Source organism: Pseudoliparis swirei, chromosome 24 (genome assembly GCF_029220125.1).
Source record: "Pseudoliparis swirei isolate HS2019 ecotype Mariana Trench chromosome 24, NWPU_hadal_v1, whole genome shotgun sequence".
NCBI classification, from domain to species: domain Eukaryota; kingdom Metazoa; phylum Chordata; class Actinopteri; order Perciformes; family Liparidae; genus Pseudoliparis; species Pseudoliparis swirei.
This window is the reverse complement of record NC_079411.1, coordinates 27,787,800-27,807,612: the sequence shown is the minus strand read 5'-3', so window position 1 is coordinate 27,807,612 and position 19,813 is coordinate 27,787,800. Positions and strand designations below refer to the sequence as shown.

General features: G+C 42.8%; 2 protein-coding genes across 11 annotated transcripts in view; one reads left to right on the top strand and one right to left on the bottom strand.

Annotated features, from left to right (window-relative positions):
* Positions 1-39: 39 nt before the first annotated feature.
* On the bottom strand, positions 40-9,728 carry slc43a3a (solute carrier family 43 member 3a). The gene is made up of 12 exons (XM_056409609.1): positions 9,536-9,728; positions 7,955-8,084; positions 5,615-5,661; positions 4,004-4,080; positions 3,787-3,879; positions 3,558-3,697; positions 2,862-3,010; positions 2,573-2,716; positions 2,072-2,179; positions 1,169-1,355; positions 251-374; positions 40-180 (listed from the first exon to the last, which is right to left on the bottom strand). The coding sequence occupies exons 1-12, from the start codon at positions 9,726-9,728 to the stop codon at positions 40-42; spliced, it is 1,533 nt and encodes a 510-aa protein (XP_056265584.1).
* Positions 9,729-11,462: 1,734 nt separating this feature from the next.
* ctnnd1 (catenin (cadherin-associated protein), delta 1) overlaps positions 11,463-19,813 on the top strand; it is a 31,145-nt gene continuing 22,794 nt past the window's right edge. Inside the window, exons 1-3 of one of the 10 annotated variants that reach the window (XM_056408308.1) lie at positions 12,592-12,772; positions 13,096-13,169; positions 19,585-19,732. In XM_056408308.1, coding sequence (XP_056264283.1) covers positions 12,731-12,772; positions 13,096-13,169; positions 19,585-19,732 — 264 coding nt within the window. In that variant the 5' untranslated portion in view covers positions 12,592-12,730. Of the gene's footprint in view, positions 11,757-12,591; positions 13,170-16,040; positions 16,862-19,584; positions 19,733-19,813 lie in introns of those variants that run through there. The other 9 variants (XM_056408309.1, XM_056408310.1, XM_056408304.1 and 6 more) reach the window with 9 other exon arrangements.

The following is a 19,813-nucleotide window of genomic DNA, read 5'->3' as shown; positions in this document are numbered from 1 at the left end:
TATAAGTGACGTGATGTAATTTAATGTCATGTTATGCGACTATAACTTGGTTCCGTCCGTCTTGGAGCCGTCGGTGACGTCGTCGTTCTCCCGGCGGCGAGCTGCCGCCCTGCAGTGCAGGAAGACGTAGACGGGATGGATGAACCCCAGCAGGCTGACGCCGATCAGAGCAATGTCCACCTGGAACGCATCGGTTATCGGTTATCTTATTTATATTTATATTTATATTCTAACTTTCTAGAGCACTCACAAAGAAGGGGTCTCCGCCCAGAGGTCCTCTGACGAGCGTGAAGCACGGGTACTGAAGCAGGGAGAACACGGCCGACATGGACATCGCCGCACCGTACAGCTTCCCAAAGTGACAGGCTGGGAAGCTGAGGGGGGAGAGACAGGGAGTGAGAGAGAGAGAGGGGAGGAGAGAGGGGGGGGGGTAGATAGACATTGAGGGGGAGAGAGACATACATTGAGAGAGGGGAGAGACAGGGAGGAAGAGAAAGACAGGAAGGGATAGAGAGGAGAGGGGGGGACAGGGAGGGGACAGAGAGGGAGAGAGAAGCGGAGAGAGAGGGAGACAGGCGGTGAGAGGGAGAGGGGGGAAGAAAAGATTTGAATTGAGAGGGAGAGATAGAAAGAGAGAGGGATAGAGAGAGAGAGAGAGAGAGGGAGAGAGGGGGAGAGAGGGAGGGAGAGAGAGAGAGGGGGAGGGAGAGGGGGAGAGGGGGAAAGAGAGGGGGAGAGGGGAGGGAGAGGGGGATAGAGAGAGGGAGGGGAGAGGAGAGAGAGAGGAGAGAGGGAGGAGAGAGAGAGGGGAGAGGGGGGAGAGAGAGAGGGAGGGGGAGAGGGAGAGAGAGGGGGGGGGGGAGAGAGGTATGTCTATTCGATTTAGTTTCCATCCGTCACTCTGATCCAAAAACATGTTCAGCTTTACCAGAATCTCTTTCTTGTCTAAATAGTGGAAGAAGCACAAAGTACCACAGAGTATGAAGACGATGATAATATACTCTGAAGGTCCTGACGTTACATGTGACAGAACACATGTATGAAATATACTCACAGGACCAAAAGTCTTCATGATGCAGAACGACCCATTACACCTGCCGGTTGTGTCGTCAGGTGTTGTCATTATTGTGTCCGTCTGTGTCTGTTAACGAGTGATTTCCGTACTCACGCGATGTTGATGAACGCCGCGTTGCCCCCGTAGATGAAGGAGCGGTTGAGGACCTGCAGAGCGAAGGTCAAGTACTGCAGAGGGAGGAGAGGGATGGAGGCGCACACCGAGAACAGGAGGCACTGCAGGGAGGTGAGGAGCAGGGACAGCGAGGAGGAGTGCAGGTCGGCCTCCTGCGCGGTTTCTCCTGCGGGAGGAAAAATAGGAAATAGAAACTCCTCGCTGATTCAATTTCTCCTTTGTTAGTAAATTAATTGTTAGTGTTGCTCATGAATCTAGAATGTGTTGCTGCAAATAAAAATATTTGCTCTAAAAATAATATTTTCAATATTTTTGACACAACAGTATTTTAAATGTTTGGCCTAACGTTCCATGTTTGGTTTTTTTGAGCAAATGTTTTTTATTTTTAGAGCAAATCTTCTTTTTTGAGAGCAATTTTTTTTATTTTTAGAGAAAATGTTTTTATTTTGAAAGCAAATGTTTTTATTTTGAGAATAAAAGTTTTTATTGCGAGCAATTTTTTTTTGTTGCAAATCTTTTATTTTTAGACCAAACTTTTTATTTTTAGACCAAATTACATTTTTTAGAGCAATTCTTTTTTTTAGACATTTTTATTTTTGAGAGTAAATGTTTTTATTTTTAGAGCAAATGTTTTTATTTTTAGAGCAAATGTTTTCATTTTGAGAGCAAATGTTTTTATTTTGAGAGCAAATGTTTTTATTTTTAGAGCAACACATTCTAGTTTCATGAGCAAAACTAACAATTAATTTACTTAGAAACGCGTAATTTGCTCTCCAAACCTTTTTTGTTTGCGTAATAAATAAACAAAAAACGGGTTCCAGAAAAAAAGGACACACACACACACACACACACATGCACACACATGCACACATGGGTATTTACCGGGCGCGAGAGGCCTTCCCTTGTGTCGGTCCATGATGAGTCCGTTCAGGGGACCGCACAGCACTCCAAACAGCTGCGTCAGGGCGAAGGCATTAGTGTACTGACTCACTGAGGGAGGAGGAAACCGCCAAGGAGAGGAGCAAAGGAAACAACACGGGAGTGAAGACGACGACGATGATGATGATGATGATGATGATAATACAATTTAATTCAGTTGATTTTGTATAGCCCAATATCACAAATTACGAATCTGCCTCAGAGGGCTTTACAATCTGTTCACATACGACAGCCCTGACCTTTGACCTTTCACATTGGATCAGGAAAAACTCCCCTCCCAAAAACCTTTCACAGGGTAAAAAGTGAAGAACCCTTCATGAGAGCAACAGAGGAGGATCCCTCTCCAGAATGGACGGAAAGAATAAATAAATCATAAATACTAGGGATTGAAGCGTTGAGTTATAGTCCGTTCATCCGTAACCATGGTGATTTATCACGAGTTACCCAGGCCGGGGTCGTCGTGGGCCAGCCGGTTGAGCATGGGGTTGAGCGTGCCGATGAAGAGGTAGTGCCTCAGCTGCATGATGGACAGCCACACCAGGTGCCACAGGAAGAACCACGACAGCAGGCAGCTGCGGAAACTCGCCGCTGAACATCGTGGAAATGAAAAGAGGAAAGATTAAAGCTGCACACTGAGAAGGGCTTTAAAGTTGAAAACATGGACTTATGTCTGCTTGTGATTGTTTTTAAAGAGATTTAAATGATGCCCATGGGCGATGACAGGGCGTCGTACCTTTCCCCGGCCCTTGAGCCTCCGTCTCGCCCTCAGCTGCCGGCGGCACGTCGTCCTTCTCGCCGGACTCGTGTGAAACGACCGCGGCTCGTTCCCTCGGCCCCTCAAACTTCTCTACATGGTACGCGTTGGCTTCTCCGCAACTCAATCTGAATGTCATATTTAAATATGTATATATATATATATATTTTTAAATATATATTTAAATACAGGTCATACATATATATACATATTTATATATATTTAAAAGATGTCTAATATATATATATTTATATATAAATAAAGATCATTTATATATATATTTATATAAAGGTCATATATATATAAATATGTATAAATAAAGGTCATAAATATATATACATATTTATATATATTTAAAAGATGTCTAATATATATATATATATTTATATATATATAAATAAAGATCATTTATATATATATATAGGTCATATATATATATATTTAAATAAATGTCTAATATATATATATATATATACATATATTTATATATTTAAATAAAGATCATATATATGTAAATATATAAATATATATATATATATGTATGACCTTTGTTTATATATTTATATATATATATATATATATATATATATATATTACGGCCTTAATTTAACCAGGTCAAATCAATTGAGAACCAATTCTCCTTTCCAGTGATGAGCTGGCCAAGAGGCCTCTCACCCGTAGGTGTAGTGCGGGGGCAGCGGGTAGGGGATCAGGGTCCTGGGCATCAGCAGGAAGGTCCTCACCAGAAGAAAGACGCTGCAGGACGACAACACCAGGACGCAGGAGCGGAGAGAGATTCCCTGTTGGTGCAGAACCTGGAAAAAATTCGAGAACAAAATGTATAAATAATTCTGTGGAACTCAAATGTCACGTTTCATGATATCGGTAATGACGCCGCTTTCACCTTGATGATGAGAAACACACTAGCAGAGGAATCATAGGCGCCGGTGCAGAGGGTGATGATGGTGGAGCGGTGAGCGGCGAACAGGTTTCCCATCTTTCCAAAACACACAGACAAGTTCAGCAATACAGCAGTTATAGTTATGAGTTATTGGACAGTTCAAGGTGTCTTTGGTCTGTAATTCACTTTGTTTTTTATGATATATTAAGTTGGAATTCACCTGCATGTTGGTCAAAAGGAGCACAATTCCTCCCACGGCGATGCAGGACAATGCGGGGAAAAGCAGCTCTGAAAATGCTGCATGACAGAGGAAGACACACTTTACATTAAAGTTTAAAGAAATAAAAAGCACCTTGATTATGGACTCATGCCATGTTTGTAAATCAATTAATTCCAAACACACGGTAGCCAGAAGCACCGATGAACTGAACCATCAGGCCAAACCTGTTCCTGTGGTATTGGTTCCCACAGCCACACAACATAAACAGTCATCACAAGATGATTTATTAAAGGATGAGTAATGTTCCGTATCCGTCATGCAAGAGATTTAGTAAAAGTTTGCTTCCTGTTTTATTCCTCTCCTTCTGGTTCTCGTCTTTTCTTGTTTTGTTTTTTGCACTTTTTTCTTTAGTACCTCAGTCTGCTTCTTTTAAAAATATATACATATATATATATATATCTCCCAACACACACATATATATATATATATGTATATATATATATACAAATATATATATATACAAATATATAAATTGACTATCTCCCAACACACACATATATATATGTCTGTGTGTATATATATGTCTGTGTGTGTATATATATATATATATATATATATATATATACATTGACTATCTCCCAACACATATATATATATATATATATATCTGTGTGTGTATATATATATATAAATATATATATAGCATTGTGTAAAACTACTGCAAAGATTCAATACTAGTGTATTTAATGCTACTTCTTTTTAACACAAGTTGCTATTACACTTTAATTCCAAGAGACATTGTTCACTTTTTTATTTTTTATTCTGCGATCATCTTTTTGTTCTTAAAGTCACTTTTTGTTCATCTACCTGGCCGTTGAGTGTCTCTTACACGTGGGTACACCTTTCTGAACCTGGAAAAAAGGGCCCCTATCAGCTCATTAGGTTGACGTTGGTATAGGTGTGTCGTATAACCTGGAGTCTGGTTATAAAATGTGTGGAAAGGTCAACAATATAATCTTTAATTCAATGATAAAGGAAAGGGAAGCGAGAATTGGTGATCATAAAACAATGAAACATGCAGCATGTTGGAATGCAAAAAGTAAACCAAAAATCCATGAAAAAAATATTGGCTTTGAGACAAGGGAACCCATAAGTGCAAAAAAAGATGACTAATTTGCATTTTTTGGGACTCATTTATGTAGCAGTCTATATAAAAGTATATGTTATATTATATTATATTAGATATTCCTTTATTAGTCCCACAGTCGGGACATTTCAGGATCACAGCAGCAGGTGCACATTAGAGCAGAAATAATAGATACAAAATATGTTTGTGTTTTTATTTGTGTCCGTTTGTTCGTATCGTTGGTTGTTATGCTCTTATGGCATTTTTATTTATTCGTTTTTGTTTTTGTTTTTCTAGTGTAACTTGTAAAAACTTAAAATAAAATGATTCAAAGAAAAAAAAGATGAAAAATAAAACACAAAACACAAAAACAATACTAAATATTAAATACTAAATACTAAAATACTAAATATACAGAGGAAACAACATATATACACAAGGCAGAAACACCTCTTGATTATCTGAATGTACCTGCATGCACTGACCTGCACTGGAGAAGGCCAGCAGGAGAGTTCCAGTGGTGTACACAGATCTGGAGAGAGCGATGTGAGTTTAGTGCAGCGACATCAGAGTCTCAACAGCTACACACACTCAGATACGCTGGAGACTTTAATAAAGAATAAAGTGGTAAATATCAAGTAAGAAGACGCAATGATGGACTCTATTACATTGAGATGTATTCCTCGGGTCCCGATACTGGGAACTTCTATTTTACTGGAAAACATTGTTATACTACATTTACCCGACAGAGAAAAAATGCTACTGATTTCAGATTGGACTCAGATTTTACTCAGAAAGTATAACAATTAAAATATTTAATGCATTATTACATTGAGCTTCAAAACATTGAGCTTCAAGACATTGAGCTTCAAGACGTTGAGCTTCAAGACATTGAGCTTCAAGACATTGAGCTTCAAGACGTTGAGCTTCAAGACGTTGAGCTTCAAGACATTGAGCTTCAAGTTGTTGAGCTTCAAGACATTGAGCTTCAAGTTGTTGAGCTTCAAGACGTTGAGCTTCAAGACATTGAGCTTCAAGTTGTTGAGCTTCAAGACATTGAGCTTCAAGACGTAGAGCTTCAAGACATTGAGCTTCAAGACGTTGAGCTTCAAGACGTTGAGCTTCAAGACATTGAGCTTCAAGACATTGAGCTTCAAGTTGTTGAGCTTCAAGACGTTGAGCTTCAAGACGTTGAGCTTCAAGACATTGAGCTTCAAGACATTGAGCTTCAAGTTGTTGAGCTTCAAGAGATTGAGCTTCAAGACATTGAGCTTCAAGACGTTGAGCTTCAAGACATTGAGCTTCAAGACATTGAGCTTCAAGACATTGAGTTTCAAGATGTTGAGCTTCAAGACATTGAGCTTCAAGACGTTGAGCTTCAAGACGTTGAGCTTCAAGACATTGAGCTTCAAGACGTTGAGTTTGAAGACATTGAGCTTCAAGAGATTGAGCTTCAAGACATTGAGTTTGAAGACATTGAGCTTCAAGATATTGAGTTTGAAGACGTTGAGCTTCAAGACATTGAGTTTCAAGGCGTTGAGTTTGAAGACATTGAGCTTCAAGACATTGAGTTTGAAGATATTAAGCTTCAAGACGTTGAGCTTCAAGACGTTGAGCTTCAAGGCGTTAAGCTTCAAGACATTGAGCTTCAAGACATTGAGCTTCAAGACATTGAGTTTCAAGGCGTTGAGCTTCAAGATGTTGCAATGTCCAAAGTGCATCACATTCTTCAAAAAGGTCTATCTTGGAATCTTCACGATAATTCCCTGGAATAAGAAATAGATAATATAAGATATACAAAGGAACACACAGATAAAGATGTGGTTGCTTTATCTTTATATGTTACATCTAAAGTACAGATGACATCACAATGATGCATTCTGTTGGTCAGATTGTCCCAAAAAGGGTTGAACTGATGACCATGCACTTCACATATGAGCGTTAATGGAGGCTCTGGAGTCAAATAATTTGCTTTTTAGTAGCTTGTGAAATGGCTTCTATAATAATAATAATCATTTACTTTATATAGCGCTTCTCTAGATACCCGAAGTCGCTTTACAGAGTCCAGAGTCCAGTAGTCATACACAGTCATCCCGGTGGTGGTGGAGCTACATCAGTAGCCACAGCTGCCCTGGGGCAGACTGACGGAAGCATGGCAGCCAATCAGCGCCTACGGCCCCTCCGACCACCACCAACATTCACATCCATACGAACCGGGGTGAGGCTGCGGTGCATGTCTTTATGATGGTGGGGGAAACCGGAGAACCCGGAGTAAACCCACGCAGACACGAGGAGAACATGAGGAGAACACGAGGAGAACACGCAAACTCCACACAGAAAGGACCTGGAACAACCGGGACGACCGGGATTCGAACCCAGGGCCTTCTTGCTGTGAGGCGACAGTGCTAACCACTGAGCCACCGTGCTTCTGTCACACATCTCGCTAATCGGAGTGTGACGAACGATCGATGCATCGTGGAAGGCGGTCTCCGTCTGGATGTCCACCGGCTACATCGGTACCCGGAGACCGGGATTGTGCCGTTACAAACCCTGATATGTGTGGGGGGTTTCAAGCTGCAAGGCCTTTTCTCCTTTTCTTTGTGGCCGAAGATCGGCTCACTCGCTTTAGCCAATCAGAACAGCTTTGAATTCATGACGTTGTTGGAAAAAACATTGCACAACTTTCGTATACCTCCCTTGATTAAAAAGGACTATTGCAATGTGGCTCGCTGGCGGTGGCTTTAGTTAAAAAAGATACACCTCAAATACGATTCGTCAACACACTAAGACAGGACCGGACTTTAATCGAGAAGAATGAGACTCACATTGCCAGCAGCCTGGTCACCATGGTGCCAAATCGATCAAACATGTAGCCATTGAACAGGTTCACGAAATTGTTGAGGAACGAGGCGATGGTGAAGACCAGAGAGAACTGCTCGTCCTGTCTACTGCAGTCTACATGAACTGGAAAGATAGAGACATAATGGACGTTATGGACTATTGGTGGAGACACCAACATGTTGAGGAACGAGGCGATGATGAAGACCAGCGGGAACTACGATACTCATCCGGTCTACTGCAGACTACAAGAACTAGAAACATAGAGGCAATATGGACGTAATGGGTCTATTGGTGGTGACACCAAATTTGAGGAACCTGGGTGAAGACCAGAGAGAACTACTTGTCCTGTCTACAGTAGTCTATATGAACTGGAAACATAGAGACAATATGGACATTATAGACTATTGGTGGAGACACCAACATGTTGAGGAACGAGACTATGGTGAAGACCAGAGTTACTAGTCCGGTCTACTGTAGACTACAAGGACTAGAAACACAGAGGCAATGTTATGGACTATTGGTGGAGACACCAAAAGTTGAGGAACCATGGTGAAGACCAGAGAGAACTACTCGTCTGGTTTACTGTAATCTACAAGGACTAGAAACATAGAGACAACGTAGATATTATGGACTATTGGTGGAGACACCAACATGTTGAGGAACGAGGCGATGATGAAGACCAGCGGGAACTACGATACTCGTCCGGTCTACTGCAGACTACAAGAACTAGAAACATAGAGGCAATATGGACGTAATGGGTCTATTGGTGGTGACACCAAATTTGAGGAACCTGGGTGAAGACCAGAGAGAACTACTTGTCCTGTCTACAGTAGTCTATATGAACTGGAAACATAGAGACAATATGGACATTATAGACTATTGGTGGAGACACCAACATGTTGAGGAACGAGACTATGGTGAAGACCAGAGTTACTAGTCCGGTCTACTGTAGACTACAAGGACTAGAAACACAGAGGCAATGTTATGGACTATTGGTGGAGACACCAAAAGTTGAGGAACCATGGTGAAGACCAGAGAGAACTACTCGTCTGGTTTACTGTAATCTACAAGGACTAGAAACATAGAGACAACGTAGATATTATGGACTATTGGTGGAGACACCAACATGTTGAGGAACGAGGCGATGGTGAAGACCAGAGAGAACTACGGTACTCGTCCTGTCTACTGCAGACTACAAGGACTAGAAACATAGAGGCAATATGGATGTTATGAACTATTGGTGGAGACATCGAAATGGTGAGGAACTAGGCGATGGTGAAGACCAGAGAGAACTACTCGTCCTGTCTACTGCAGTCTACAAGGACTAGAAACATAGAGACAATATGGACGTTATGGACTATTGGCGGAGACATCGAAATGTGTCGTCTTAAAGCAGAATAAATATTGGCGTTAGGTTCCTCTGGGTTGTTATTCTGGCATGTCTACTGGTTGTGTACGAACGCAAAGGTTACGGTAGATTGGTGATGTTATCGTGTTCCGGAGTTATTCGGGTATATCTTTATTTGACAGTACCGATTGTACTTTCTTTCTTTCTTTTTGCTCACCTGCGGCGGTCAGGTTGTCGCCGGTGACCGGGACGCTGACGCACAGGTGACCGAAGTAGCCGTCCTCCTTCAGCACGAACACCAGAGAGGCATAACCGAACACCACGCCGGAGAAGCACAGACACTCCAGGATCCCCGAGGCCAGGGTCAGCCCGTAGAGCAGCCGGTTGCCGGGCAAGTCGCACCTCGCCATGCTTCACTTTGCTCGGCAATAATACTTCCAGCGGTAAAAGTTGTCGTCAGAGAAAGTTGTCTTTTTAAAAAAAAAATTGTTTAAACTTACCCTTGCTTTTCTAGTCCAGATTGGTGCATGTCTCTGCTGGAAATTAAGTTTCTAAGATACAGAACAACAACAAAGCGGGTGCTTTCCATCTTTAAGATACTTTCTTATCAGTGCAGCACGGACTCTAATCCTTTTGGCAACAGTACAATTTAATTGTTCTTACCTTTAAACTTCCAAACTGTCACTTCTTTGTTTCCCATAGTCTACACAGTAAATTCCACAGTGTTAAAAATTCAGGGTTAAAGTATCTTGGCTCTTTTAGAGTAAATAGCCCCCAGTGATGGTGTAAATATTCCGCATGTGTTAAAATGTCAGTGTTAAAGTGAATTGACTCATTACCACAAGAGCAAGAGTAAAACCCCCAGTGATGACAAAGTTCACTGTTACTTGGAAAGCTCCGCCCCCTCACAAGAAAGCTCCGCCCCTTATCTTTAAAGCTCCGCCCCCCTCCTCCTTTCAAATTGAGTTTCAAAGCGCGCTTTAATTCTAGAAACAATTTATCTAAATCCCCTTTTTTTAAATCAAATGTTGATATTTAAGCAAAAGCACCATTTAAAAATAACTCTATACTGAGTTCAACGTAGACTTGAGATGTATGTATGAAACTCAACATGGGTGGACATCTGATATATATTTGTTAAATGCATAAAACATGTAAATGTTCATCTTGTTCAACCTTGAGTAAATGCAAAAAATAGAAGTAAAATATATATACATTAAATCTATTTTCAGTGAAAATAAAGCAAATAAATGTGTCATAAATATAATGGAGTAAAAGTACAATATATACCTCTGAAATGTAGTATGTAGAAATACCTCAATGTTTTCTCAAGTAAAGTAGACGAGTAGATATACTGTCCACCACCAGTACACAGTCTGCAAAACAAAATAGAGTACAACTGATGCATCGACTAGTATCCTGCGTTGTAATGGCACCAAATGACCACAAGAGGGCCACATAGGCTTAATCTCTCATTTTAGAGGATGTTTCCATAAGCAAAACACAAATAATGTTTAAAAAGCTGAGAAAAACAGGCAATCCTGATTTACTCTATTAAAAGTGTAGTATTTACTATTATAGTATTTAAAGTCTTAATCGTATATGTTTTCCTGTTTTTATGTGAAAGCCCATTTGTCCATATCATAAGAAACTTTATTATTAAAAAAGACTTACTTTCTCAAGATAACGACTATATATCTGAGAAAAACCGGCAATCCTGATTGGGTATGAAATAGAAGTATAACATTTACTTCATAAAAAGTAGTATTAATTTTTTATTAAAGCCCATTTTTGCCACTATCATAAAAAAAAGTCATTATAACGAGAAACTTTCTTTAAAATAATCTCCCAATTATGACGTATGAGTCATACTTATGGGAGGGATTTCACTATTCAATCATGATTTCATATTTGTTGTTTTAATATTCATAAAAAGAAACACATGTGAAATTCAATACATGTAATTGCACTGTTTGGTTATGCGACCTATTAACAAAAGCTGTCAGATAACATTAATTAGTGAGTTATGAAAAAGTAATATTGTCAGTATGTCAACCTACATTCCCCCCTCCTCTCTCCTCCATGCTGTTCCCTTCTCCTCGCCCCCTCCTCCTCCTCCCCCCCCCAGCGGAGAGGAAGAGCAGCGACAAGTGAACAACAAGCCGAGGCAAGGGGAAGATAGGAAACCGCACATAGGTGGGTGTTTTCTCCGCACGAAGAGTTCCTCTCTCCAGGCACGCGGACGGTTTGAAGCGTGTTTTCTCGACCCCTCGCCGCGGTGCTTCCGTCGTCTCCTCTCGGCTCGCTTCTCTCCGGAGCCCCGGGGCGGTGGAGGTTCGGACCGCGTCCGGCGGCGGCAGCAGCAGCCCGTCGGCTAGGCCCCAAATCCACCTCGCAGAGCACTTCATGGACTTTTGAAAAAACACTCTCCAGAATCGGTAATGGCTCGTTTTTTTGTTGTCGTTTCGTGCTCTGTGCAAGCTGGTTGAGATGTGTTGCAGTCGCGTGGGGAAAACACGGAGGGTGACCTTTTTATTTTGGGTGAACTTTTGCTGGTTGTAAACGCAGCGTTAGTAGAGGAGCTACAACGGCTAAGTGAGTTAGCATAGGTGTATTCCTGACGTCGGCAATGGATGAATAACCTATTCAGAGTGGCAGTTGGGGGCGAAACGTTGTCTTTTTGCTAACGGAGCAGTTTATTACACGAGTGGTCTTGGTTTGTGTGTGTCTGGTATCACGTTATAAACACTTTGAGTTCAGTCTTTTCTATTTGCTGCCTTTTTTTAAAGCCATCGTAGCAGAAAACAAAACCCCGGAGGTAACCGCCTGCTTATTCTCCCGGGTAATATAAAGGTGTTCAGGACAGGTGAGAGTACACGGAAGTGACCGGGGTGTTACAGTTTAACAGGCGACCCTGTTAACTGGCGACTATCCCCCCCCCCACGTATAGCTGTCCATCGTGAATGGTTTTAATTGTTTTGTAATGAAGTGTCAACCCTACATAATAATATTTAAGATACAAAATAAATAAACAATGCGGCATTCGCGAAGGACAGCTATACGTGGAAAAAGTCGCCAGTTAACAGGCGACCCTTTTTCCACGTATAGCTGTCCTTCGCGAATGCCGCTTGTTTTTAATTTTTTTTAATGCAGTGTCAACCCCTCCTCATATTATACATAATAATATATACTTTACAAAACAAATAAACAATGCGGGATTCACGAAGGCGGCAAGCTAACTTTACGTGTGTTCTTCCTATTTCCAACGACTGTCCGTAACTACGACAACACCAACGGACGCGTTCGGTTCAAAAGTCGCCAGTTAACACGGTCGCTTCTTCAACCGCAACACCGGTCAGACCGTAAGTTAGGAGTCAAAGTCCAGCCTGGGCTCGCTTATCAGTTTCCTATTATGCATTGTACCCGAGACTCTGGAGCTGCGTGGTGCGTTCAGGTGACTAGGCTCGTTGCAAAAGGCATGTATCTTTCTTGGCAGATCTTTTTTCGTGACATTTTGTGTGTGTGTTGAAAGTCTACCGGGAAGAGACACTGTTTTCAGTGTTTTCAGCAGCTGCCTGGAGCATGTTTGATGTGGTCTGCCAGGTAGATGATGGAGACGGGAGTGCTGGTGGTGCAGGAGCAGAGGAGGGGGGCGGGGGGGAGAACCTGTTGTGTGGGTCTGAATGTGTGGGTGTGGTAAGGTGGCAGGCTTGCTTGTTGTCTCATTATTCAGTCCCTTGTGTCGATGTTTTTGCTGCTCGCCTTCTTGATTTCCAGCTCTTCAGTGTGAGCGGGGTGCTGGATTACCCAGAGGGACCTGACTGTCTCTGCCTCAGCGGATCGCTCTTGGAGTAAGCGTTGCTGCTTTGAGTTTGCAGTCCTCTGTGTTAATTCGTTTCCGTATGCGTGTGTGATGTTCCACAACACACACACAGACATAACCTCATATGTGTGTCTAAAGTCACTGATTTGTTGATTTGAGTTGGTGCAGTCAGCTGATCGGTGAGTTTTACATCAGCGTGGACATGCCTGTCATATTTTCTTCCAAATTCCCCCCCGAGGCATGTCTGTTTTTTGGCCTGCCGGAACAAGAGATGTAAAAGATTGGGAGCGAGTGTGGACATGCAGCTTTTACTCAGAAATGTTCCCTCTGTTTAAAAAAAAAAAAAAAAGGAGGGGCAAAACTCTTTTCTTAAAAGTTTCTTTTGCCGTCTAGAATTGAGTTTTTTCCCGAGCCAGTCGGTCTCCGGGGGCCGACGTCTCGCTGCTCGGCCAATTGTTTTAACCAGGGCTATCATTTGAGAGCCTCTGTAATGACGGGCTTTCAGAGCACAACCATGGGTGTGTCCCTCTGACACACGCAGAAAAAGCTGGACTTTTTCTTTTTTTCTTACCTTGGCTCCTCCTTCCCGTCCTCTCTCTCTCTCTCGCTCCAATTATCTCTCTTCCGCTTATCTCCGTCCAATGGTTAGACCATCCGGTCCGTGTTTTTATTTGAACGGTGTGCACGTCAGCTCTCTTTCTCTGCAGCGAAGGACATGTGAGGTGCGAGGTAGTCGGACACGCGGAGCGAAATCAAAGTGCACAGATTTCTAAATCTGTGCAGGGGAAGCTGTGGAGCAGTATCCTCCCTTTTCGAGCTGGCGGTCGGCTTCTTGGAAAGACTCAGTTGGGACTTTTATGGTCCTCAGTGCAGCTATTTCACCCACTTCCTTGTTAAGTGGGAGCCACCCTTTGATTGGCCCCGCGGTCGTTCTTCACCGACTGCTGAATGTTGTTTTTTAGTATGTTTGGCACATTTTTTTTATTGACCAGGAATGTAAAATATTTGTCAAGTTTTTATATAAATGTAGTAGCACTATATTTTTGATGATTTTAAATGTTTTGGAGTTGAAGAATAAGATGATATATAGTTGTCTAAATGTAGAGCTGGCCCACAATTAAATATGTATATTTAATTCATATATTTTACAGCAGGGGCGACAGTACTCCAACGTGTGTTGACTTCGAGTGGCCTCGTTTAAATAAATAAAAGTCATATATATAATATTGTAAATGAATGACGAATACTTATAAACAAAGAAAATAAGATATTACATGTTATATGTGGAGGCCGTTTTGTCTGATGATTATTTCATTGCAATAATGTGATTGCTCATAATTTAGATTATTTCCGATGTTGACTTTTGATTATCTTTGGTTACATTTGCCATATTGCAAAACACTAGTGTATTGATTTTACATACGAGTATTGATTTAAAGCACATCCCCTACTTCTGTTAAAATGCGGAAAATTACAAATCTACATCCACTTTGTTAGTCACACACGTGCCACCCCACACCATGTAACCCACCCTACTGTACAGCAGCTGAGGGGTCCAGAGACTCACTGAGCTACCCAGACACTGATGCATCTTGTCTCGTGATACATTTAATTAAAGTATATTATGACCTAATCAATAGCCAACGTCGTTAGTTATAGGCATTTGTTGTGTGAAAAGCACCAAAAGTTCGCAAAAGTCTACTCTACTGGAGGTAAATTACCAATATAAATAGAATGGCTGTGCAGATTAATGTAATGTAATGTTCATTTCACACAGAAAAACTAAGTAGAACATGAAGATGTGTTCATTTCCCTCTCCAAACATCATTTTATCACCTAACTATAATGCTGCCTTTAAAAGAGCCACATGGCTCCATCTGCGTGAACATATATAGAGTTGGACTGTTTTTTTTGGGCTGTTTTTTTAAAATTGCAGTTGCCTTCACGTGTCATTCTTCCTCGCCCAGAATAGTACGTCGGTGCCCCGTGGATCAGACAGCTGTCCATGCAGAGGTCCCCCAATACGTCCGTGTGGCGGGTGGGTGTCCACCGCATGTGTAGCATGTGCAGCTACCACACCGTGTGTGTGTGTGTGTGTGTGTGTGTGTTTGGGGGGGAGTCAGGTCGACAAAGGCCGGAGCATTTGGATGTGGGCCAAGGCCAACACACACAGAGGCCACATCTCTGAGACCATTCAAATGAGGCTGAGTCAGCGTAGCACACAGCGCTTCACCACCGCTTCACCTCAGCGCTGTGCGTGTGTGTGTGTGTGTGTGTGTGTGGACGGACGGAAACCAAATGCATATCAGCCTGCAACAACCACAAAGTCGCTGAAATGCCAACGATACCGTGTGATAATGAAGACGTACATAAAGAGAGTCACAACTCTCAGTGGGCACTGGGCGAGAGACAGAAGGTGTGTGTGTGTCTCTGTGTGTGTGTGTGTCTCTCTGTCTCTCTCTCTGTGTGTGTGTGTGTGTGTGTGTGTGTCTCTCTGTGTGTGTGTGTGTCTGTCTCTCTGTGTGTGTGTGTGTGTTTCTCTCTGTCTCTGTGTGTGTGTGTGTCTCTCTGTGTGTGTGTGTGTGTGTCTGCCTCTCTCTCTGTGTGTGTGTGTGTGTGTCTCTGCCTCTCTCTGTCTCTCTCTGTGTGTGTGTGTGTCTCTCTGCCTCTCTGTGTGTGTGTGTGTGTCTCTGCCTCTCTGTGTGTGTGTGTGTGTGTGTGTGTCTCTCTGTGTGTGTGTGTGTGTGTGTGTCTCTCTGCCTCTCTCTGTGTGTGTGTGTGTGTGTCTCTGCCTCTCTGTGTGTGTGTGTGTGTGTGTCTCTGTCTCTCTCTGTGTGTGTGTGTGTGTGTGTGTGTGTGTGTGTGTGTGTGTGCCTCTCTCTGTGTGTGTGTGTATGAAGACGTACATAAGAAGAGTCAACTCTCAGTGGGCACTGGGCGAGAGACAGAAGAATTGGCTTCTGTGTGTGTGTGTGTGTGTGTGTGTGTTTCCAGCGGACGGTGATTAGTGTGTCCGCGCATTTGTTTTGGCTGGAGATGGCGAGCGGCTCGTCGGTGTAATTCTCGGGCCGCCCCGTTAGCGGATGCACTTCAGCGCGGCCGCTAACGGCCTCACGACGCATTGACGCCTCGTGCTTTGAGCGGCGACACGGTTCCCGTCCACCAGGACGGCGGCGGCGGGACGCTGTAGAGTTTGTGTGGTTGTGTTTGAGTCTTCCTCTTTAATATAGAAGAAGTATTGATATTTTGACAACGCCAAAGAGAATAACCCGCGCTGCGGTACGTCGACTTATCTGACGTGTAACTGTCAGCGCTCCATTGTCAAGTCAACCTCTTGGTTCCTGTTATGTAAAACCTTCACGACGCAACACACCGATGTATTTGTGTATTTGTAGCTCGGTTCCCCCTTTTTTCTTTTTCAGTTTCGGGATCTCGGGCCAAGAGCTCTGTCGGCGTTGAGAGAGACGTCGAGGTCGTGATGCATTCTTCGAGATAACCTCTCGAGATCGTTTCAGAACCGTCTCTCAATCTGAGAGCACTATCCCACCGGAGAAGCACTCTGTGGGCCGGCGGTCGGAGGAAGCGGCGGCGCCCCGCTCCGAGTGTTCAGTGTGAGAGACGGATGAGGAGCGCACAACGAGAGAGCGAAGGGCTGCCTTATTAGGACGGCTTCCAACAGCTGAGACGGGATGTGACACGCTGGATCTCACCCTCTGGAATGTATGACAATGGTGGTGGCTTGTGACTACCCCCCCCCCCCCCCACCCGACACACACACACACACATTTAAAAAAACAACAAGAAAACTTGACACAACTCTGTTTGAGTATTTAGTGATATAACCAGTGTCAGCCCGCCACCTTGTATTTAGTCAAACACACACACACACACACACACACAAATATGTAAAGAAACAACAAGAAAACTTGACACAACTCTGTTTGAGTATTTAGTGATATAACCAGTATCAGCCCGCCCTCACACACACACACACACACCTGCGGCCGCACAGTTGTGAACCATCACACTTCATACAGGGGTCTTTGTTCACTCGGCGAGTTCAGTGTGTGTGCAGATGGGGAGCAGATTAAATCCACACGAGTCAGTGAACTTTGAAGTAGAAGATGTTTATTAGTTTTTTGTTGCCGTGATTTTGGAGACGAGCCACGCTCGTGTCGTTGTTCGTCTTCCCCAGATCCCTCAACGCTCCCTCACCAGCGTCCCTGCCGAGGAAGTCTGACAGGGGGATTATTTTAATAATCGATTAATTAAATTAATTTTCAACCCTTTATTCAAAACAGAACTGCCGGTGCAAATTCACAGTGCAAAAAAAAAAGAAATCTTCAGAAAGTGCACAAACGGGTTTCTTGAACGTCCCTGAGCTGTTGAAATAATAATTAACGTGTGCTTTACGGGTTTTAAGTTTTAGGCGCTGAATCATCACCGTGTGGTGCTCCCGTGCCACGCCGTGTCACTTTTGCATATCTTCCAATTAAGACTTTTTTTCTCCAATTTTAAATTGGTCTTTAAATGCTCCCACACCCTGGATGACTAATGCTGCGTTCACACCGAAAGACGTGTGATTTTTTTCTTTTCTTCGTGCGAGTAGATCCCAAAGGCAGGTGCACATATATATATATTTATATCTAAATATAAAATAAATTATATATAATATGTGTGTATATATATATATACATATATATATAATTTATTTTATATATATATAAAATACATTGTGTATATATATATATACATATAATTTATTTTATATATAAAACAAATTATATATTTATATATATTTATTTTATATATATATACATATATATATATTTATTTTATATATATATATATAATTTATTTTATATATAAAACAAATTATATATATATATATATATTTGTGTGCTTGTGGTGTAAAGCAGAAATCGTGTTAATTTCTTCCGTGGTGAACGAAGGAAATGATAATCGTTTCCACGGAGTAAAGCCACAGAGATAAGCCATGCCCCCTCTAAGGTGTAAATTAAGCAAATGACGTGAATAAAACACAAATAGTCATTTTTTACAGGGTCTCTCCGATGGTCTTTCCTCCAAATTTATGAAATTTATTTTTGCTCTGCTTTTTCTTTGCTTGCAACATCTCTGCGATTTATTGAGTGGCGTAATAGTCGCCTGACGTATCGATAATGAAACTCTTTAATAATAACATTTTATAGATTTTATTCGTTGTTGCAGCCCTAAAGTCTATAAAAAGGGGACGTTGTCATTGTTTCAATTTGGGCTGGAGCGACATTTACTTATTATCGTACCTCTGTAATCGGTTAGGTCATCTGTGACCATTTTTTCCCGACAATTTCAAAACCAACTTATTTTCTTTGCTGTTTTGCACTAATTCTGTGAAAGCACTCGTATCTAAACCTGCACAATGGATCATTCGTGTTTTTCACGTTTCATTGCTTCCACAGTCCACATTCATGTAATTCAGCTTCCGCTTTAGAAAGGCATGCTGTGTGTTGCTTTCCCCTGAATCGTGCGGTGTCAAGCCCCACCCTTTTTTTTTTATACATTTGAATCATTAAACTTGCCATTGTTGGGAAAGTAAAAGTTCCACCACTTTGTGAACAAACATGTCGGCGAGCGCAGCGAGGAGTAATGCATGTGAAATGTTATCTGAGGTCACCGCAGTGTGTCAACCAGATGGAATTGGCCTTGGGGGGGTAAAGCTGTGCCTCGAAGCACAGACCGTTTATCTTATTTTGAAAATCTGAAATTGCAGAGGACCGTAAGTATCGTACAAAGCCCCCTTTGCAGAACACGCCCTCTCGATTCAAAACGCCTCTGGATTTTCAAATTCGGTGTAACTTGATCGTGTGACGCCGTCTCTCGATACCTCCTGTGAATGCCCCCCCCCCCTTCCACACACACACTTGCACTCGTCTCCCTCTCTTTCCCTGCATCTTCGTGGTGAAGAAGTGCTAACGAGCTGCACGCGCTAAAAAACCCTCGCTGTGATTGTTCCTCTCGTCTCACTTTCTCTCTATTTTTAACCGTGCAGAGCAGAAGGTGAAGAAACGGCTGATGCCGGTTCCACCTGGAGTCTGTTCCTGAATAATCACTTTCTTCTCGATGAATTCTCAAATAGTGAGCGCCTCTCTTTGTCCCCGCTGCTCGTCCTCACTGTTTCTTGCTTTTGTCTACTCACATTTTCTCTGCACCTGCCACCTGCTTCTTTATCTCCTCAGTTCTCTCGCTCTCTCTCTCGCTTTTTCCCCCTCCCGTGTCAGCTACCGCTGCTTTTAACCTCCCTATGTTTAAAAAAACGTCATTCGCACTTCAGTCTTGTGCACGATGCCGTCGACCTTGCCGCCCGTACTTCTGATTGAACCCCGGTGTCGGTTGACCCTCTTCCTTCCTTCATCCCCCTCTGCCGCCCCGCTCTGCTCCCCCAGCCGAATGGAGCGGTGCGCGTCGAGCACGGCCTCCCTGCTGGCCTCGGTGCGGGAGCAGGAGAGGCAGTTTGAGGTGCTCAGCCGAGCTCTGGAGGAGGAGCGGAGGTCGTGTGCCGGCACCCTGCCCCGCCCCCTCCCCAACACGCAGGTAACACGGAACAAAAACCACGACCCCCATCCCCCCACCACCACCACCACCACCACCACACTTTCCACCCATGTTTTCCAT

Coding starts and splice junctions, on each gene's coding strand:
- slc43a3a (XM_056409609.1), bottom strand. CDS start 9,728: ATGGCGAGGTGCGACTTGCCCGGCAACCGGCTGCTCTACGGGCTGACC. Junction 3,698..3,786: donor GTGTGTTTCTCATCATCAAG/GTGAAAGCGGCG, acceptor AATTTTTTCCAG/GTTCTGCACCAACAGGGAAT. Junction 181..250: donor TGGGCGGAGACCCCTTCTTT/GTGAGTGCTCTA, acceptor GATGCGTTCCAG/GTGGACATTGCTCTGATCGG.